Raw genomic sequence first — 5,871 nt, forward strand, 5'->3', positions numbered from 1 at the left:
TATTTTTGGCCCAATTCCATGTGCTCTCTCCCCCCAACAGTACCTTCTTGCCCTGAGGAACCTCACCTAACCCTTTTTCCTGCTTTTTACCAATCAACCATTATCTTTCAATGTAGATACATTCAAGAGAAGTTTGGGTATCTAACTAAAGCAACACACAACAAATTTAATTTTATAAGGTGCCATAATAAATGCCAATAAATAGACAAATCTTGAGAGAAGCTAGTCTTCTAGCAACAAACAGTGTTTAGTAAATTTGGGGGTTAAAATTTTACATAAACTTTTGTCATTTTAAGTAAGGTCCTTTATAATGAGTTGGGGTTGTGAAAATATTAACGGCTGAGAAATTAAAAATATCAATGTCTGTAAGCCATTTAAAATAGATTATTTCCATTGAAAGTTATTGAGTGGGGGTTATAAACAAAAAAAACCTTACTACTCCAACTGGTTAGAGTTGAAAATGGTAAAAAAATAAGTTTATGGGCAAGTCATTAGATCTTGCCTAGAAACATTAGTCTACCTCAGTTCCCTGAAATATACCTGCCATACATCACCATGAGCCCAAAACCACGTATGTTATCATGCGGCAAGCTGGCTGCCAGGTGACATGTACTTTGTCCAAAGGGCCTGGTGGGGAAAAACTGGCTATTGATAAGATCAAAACAGCTGAACGCTGTGGAACTGCCACAGTAAATGAAATGCCACCGCTGGGATGCAGGAATCCCCGCTCAGGCTTAGGAAGTTTAATCATCTCTGCTTCTTTTTATTCCTTTTCTTACATGTGTTCATAACACACACACACACACACACACACACACACACCCCATCATATGCATCAGACTGGGACATCTCTGAGGCAGACAACTGTGTTCCACTGGGCTTGTACAAGGAAGGGAAAGAGGAAAGGAGGTGGTAGATGTATGTGCCCCACGAGGGGGTAAGGATGGGGAAGGGGAAGAACATCTGTACATGAAGACAGTACTAGCGAATACAGTGAATGGCGAAATGTGTTGCCAGTTGGAAAACGACTGTTTTAACACTAAACCAAGTTTCAGGAACTAACGGCTTGACAGTGTTCCTCTACTGTTGAATTATGAACTGAGAACCTCAGGGGACCCAGAACTAAAAAGTTGGAAATACCAAGCACTGTGGGTTCATGTGAGTTGGCCTACTCCGGAAATAACTGAAAATGGCTATTTTATTAAGACTTTAAAGTAACAATTAGAAGAATGATCATTGTATAAGAGGGTAGGGGAACACTCTGCTTTGATAATTTGACAGCTGAAAATAAACATCTCATTTCCCCTAATTCAATCTTGGTTTCCTTTAGCAAAATGTCTCCTTTCTTTACCACCTCTTTTACACACTAAATGGAAGGGCTGTTTAGGGCTTAACTCATTGGTCCTAAATATAACGGGAGCGAAACAAAAAGATCTTTCTCCCTGGCATGAAAAATCTTCACGGTAACTATGAAACGCTCCCAGCAGTGAGCTAAGCGGGACTGATGTATTTAATGGAGACAGGAGCTGATGTATTTAATGGAGACAGGAGCCTGGCTGTAGTGACAGAACAGGGGCTGAGCTCCACAAAGGCTGCTCAGGCCCGTGAGGCTCAAAGAGTTCTAAACTTTGAACCGTTGGGGTCTGTTGCTATTTCTACATCAAAACCATTGGAGAATAAAGCAGATCTGGAGAAACACTGGCTAAGGAAGCCTCAGAAACCACATGAAATACAAACAAGAGGCTAGAGAATTCCTCAAGAAAAAGAATATATACTTCCACTGTGTGGAGAGAAAGCTGATTTTGGTATCTCAACTTCCCAACCAGGTAGCCTCAATTGCTACCTCAGTTTGAGGGCTTAGCACGTATTAGGGCAGGCACCGGGAACTCTCACCAGTAAGATATGTGCTCAGATACGCACTTGGGGAAAGGCTCACTGTCCTTCCTTGTATCACCTCAATTCATGGGAAAAAAGTACCATTAAAAGGGCCGGCTGAGTGGCTCGGTTGATTAAGAGCTCGCTCAAAAGTGCAAGCTCTGAGCAACAGGGTCACCGGTTCGATTCCCAGCACAAGCTGAGCTGCCGCTGAGCTACCAACAGGTGGCAGGATGGCTCAGCTAAAAAAAAAAAAAAAAGTAGCATTAAAAGTTGAAACCAATAAAATGAAGGGACAGAGAGAAATCAATCGAAAAATTTGCTTCTCTTGCAGATGGCTTTGCTCACATTCCAAAATTGTTTTTAAAGGCAAAAACAGGGGAAAGAAACCACCACCCAACATATAGCAGTCATTTCACCTACTTAACAGTGTTTTTTTAAGCTACAAGTCACAATATATTAGATCATAGCATCAATTTAGTGGTTGCTAACATCATTTTTTAAAAATGAAGTCAAACAGAATAGACATGAAAATACCAGTGTATTTTGCAAGAAGTAAAAATATTGTTTTATGACACTTTATTTCAAATATATATGTATATATATGTACTGGGTCCTGTTATAAAATATACATATATATATATATTTTTTTTTACGGTGATTTAAAATCTAAAAGTTTGAAAACCACTGAGCTATGGAAAATTCGAAGGAACTAGACCAAGCCAGTATACCACCAACAGACTGTGCATGGATCAAATACCTACAGCTGTGAAGAAGCTCATTGGTCAACTGAGGAGCCTTAGCAATATACAAGGATTACTGTCAGTGTTATCCAAGAACTCTCACAGAGTCCTGGAGCTAAGAAATGCGAGCTCTAGGTCTGACACCACAGGAAAGCCATGGCTAAAACAGCTAAGAGAAAATGCTGACTTATAGACACTGCCCCCTCTAGCTTTTAACAAGATAAAAGAAATCTGGACTCTGGGAGGAAATGACAGTTTCTACTTCTGGAATGTCACAGACCATGGCTACAACCAAAGGATTCATCATCCACTCAATGGGACATCAAGCCTTTTAGAACAAGGGTAGGTGAAGAGGTTATAAGAAAAAAAAAAAGAAACCCACTCTCCTAGTCCTGCCAAACTAGCCCTTCCTTCCTGGCACAGCTAACCAAGTGATAGGCTCTCTGTTCTGAGCATGTCTGCATTCTTTTTTTTTTTTTTTATCACCTTTTTTTTAAGATTTTTATTGGGGAATTGGGGGATGGGAACAGCGCTGGGGAATTGGGGGAAAGGGAACAGACAAGTTGCTGTCGTTTTTGTTCTTCCATCTAGTTGTGGAGGACGTTGCTTCACTGGCCCAAGTTGGCACCATCATTGTGCTCTGGCCCTCATATGTGGGATCCGAACCGGGGCCCTCTGGCATCCCAAGCCAGTTCTTAACCAACGCGCCACTCGGCCGGCCCTGTCTGCATTCTTTTATCTCTGCCCACTCCTGATCCCTACAGTCATGGTCACCTCCTTTGCCTATCCCCATTCAGTCTAATTAAATATCCCAGCCCTAGCTATACAACAGGAAAGGAAGCCGAGCACAAGAGATGAGTCCTTCCTAAGTGGAGACAAGAATACCAGTAGGCAGCAGGATTTCTTAGGAGACGCCATAAGACCTGGGCTCTTTGCGAGTTGACTTCAATAGAGAGCAAAAATATTCTTCAGGTGCCGGGATCTCCATATCTCATAACATGGAGCCAGACCTGCCCTCATGTTCCCAAGTTCCTTAGAAAGTAGGAAACATGATCTGTTCCACTTAGCAAGTAATGGCTAGGTCTAAGGAAATACAAAATTCTTCATTTGGTCTCAACTCCAATAAGAACATTAATCCATCATCTTATTGTTCCTTTTAGAAAGGGATGGCTAGAGACAATCCTAGCAACACCTGCTAAGAAAGGAACAAGGGTTTCTAACCCTGATCATAATTATTCTATAAAAGCACACTGAGATGCAACTATCACATTCCTTCGATTTTAGAAAGGGAGCTAGGAGGCAAGGCGGCCAGCCAATTGCTCAGGGCCTTGCAGTATGGTAGCAGAGGCAGGGATGGGCACTGCTACAACCTGGTCTGTTTTTAAATTATGTACCTTTGACCCCATCAGCTGATGCTCAGAGCCCGGGGTATGCATTGCCAAGTTACTTTCTGAGGAAGCTCAAATACAAGAAAAGCTAGTGTGTGCGTGTATAATCGTATAAGCACGAGACTAGTACCTGTAGGAGAGTGTGGTGCATCGTCACTTCCAGTTCGGCTAAAACATGGGCAGCGTCCTCGCTGTCCTCTTGGACCTCCAGGTCCTCCTCAGGGATGGTCTCCCAGGTGCCCTGGTGAGCAACCAGCGTGTGGACTAGTTCATACTGGCCGGGAAGCGCCAGGCTGACCCGAGTCTGAGTCCCATAGGTGAAGCGGAGGCGCCGAAGCTTACAGCTCTCCTCACTGCCCAGCTTGGCGGTAGGAAGCACCTGCACCCCCAATAGCAGGTTCAATAGCTGACACTTGACATTACAGTCCTGGCCGAGGATCAAGATGCAGGGGAGGCAGTCCACAATCTGCTGGAGGTACTTCTCTTCCTTAGCTGGGAAGGAAATGCAGCTCAGCTGGCCTGCTTGGGGAAAGGGAGGGTGAGGAGAAAGGAGGACAGAAAGACGAGTGAGGAAGGGTAGGAAAGAGCCGCACAGAGACCCCATTGGGATGTCAGGGTCCTAGAGAAGGAATTTCTAGGAAGCTCTTGCTTGAAGGAGGTATCAGGAAAACATCCGGGTCAGAAAAGGCTCCTCGAATATCAAACGGAATTTCCCTCCCCGGCTCATCCCCACAGCGGTTGCTCCTGTCCAGAAAGGTGGCAGTGAACAGATCTATCCTCCCCACTCCTTTCTGATCCAGTGGAGGCGCAGCCTCCGGAGTTTGCAAGGACTCAATCACAATCACAAGATCATTAAACCGACAAAGCCAGAAAAGACTACACTGACTGGGATGCGAGTCCAAGAGAAGCTATCCCTGAATATGTCAAAATGAAAACCTTCCTTGTGACAGAAGACCTAACTCTTGAACATATACGGCCTTTTTAAATGTCACTACCATATGAAGTTTTAGCTTGTTATTCTCTTTATCTATGACATATTGTATAACTAAACGTATGAGCTAATCTTTAAATACACATATATCGAAATAAAAAGTTATTCAAGCTTGCAATAAGCTCTAGAATCTTTTCTGGTTCATCTCTCTGATAGCTGGTGACAGCATTCCAGCTGCCACGTTATCTGTTTTCTTAAAGCATTGGGTGCTCAATTAAGGTCAATATCTCCTAATCACATTCCTTCAGTTCAAGGGTGATGACAAAGGGAAAGGATTGCCTGTTAGGATAAAATCCAGGCAAGTCTAGAAAGAGATGTGATCAAGCTTCAAAACATTATTTCTGGACACCCACACTCCTAAATGGCTAGCTTCCACAAACATGTCAAATAGTATTGAAAGAGAACCAAAGGCTTTCTAAAGTGTGACAACCTCTGTTTGGGAAAAGGAACCAGAAATTAGTTGACTGAAACGCTCAGATTCTGAACTTGATCATTCCCCCACTTGTTTGGCACCAGTGCCTGCCTATGTCTATGATTCAACAGCCCTTGAGTTTGTTCAGAAAGGCGGGCGCACTGTTCTTAAGCTGTAAGAAGGCGGATTTTATACACATCGTAATTGAAATTTGGCGTGGCACCCACTGAAACAGTATTCACTTAAGTCACTTAACCATAAGCTGTATTAAACCACTCATAAGCTGTTTATTTTGTTCCTATAAACTAGTGGTTCTCAACCTTCCTAATGCCGCAACCCCTTAATACAGTTCCTCATGTTGTGGTGACTCCCAACCATAAAATTATTTTCGTTGCTACTCTATAACTGTAATTTTGCTACTGTTATGAATCGTAATGTAAATATCTTTTTGTTTTCCGATGG

The 5,871-nt window shown here is 42.9% G+C and overlaps 1 protein-coding gene across 1 annotated transcript in view; it reads right to left on the minus strand.

Moving 5' to 3' along the window:
* The window catches only part of DSTYK (dual serine/threonine and tyrosine protein kinase), a 34,569-nt gene extending 29,944 nt beyond the window's left edge, over positions 1-4,625 (minus strand). Inside the window, exon 1 of the mRNA XM_019649619.1 lies at positions 4,137-4,625. Within this exon, the coding sequence (XP_019505164.1) occupies positions 4,137-4,610 (474 nt within the window). The 5' untranslated portion in view covers positions 4,611-4,625. The remainder of the gene's footprint in view (positions 1-4,136) is intronic.
* Positions 4,626-5,871: the final 1,246 nt, after the last annotated feature.

This window comes from Hipposideros armiger, unplaced genomic scaffold, assembly GCF_001890085.2.
Source record: "Hipposideros armiger isolate ML-2016 unplaced genomic scaffold, ASM189008v1 scaffold_134, whole genome shotgun sequence".
In the NCBI taxonomy this organism is placed as follows: Eukaryota; Metazoa; Chordata; class Mammalia; order Chiroptera; family Hipposideridae; genus Hipposideros; species Hipposideros armiger.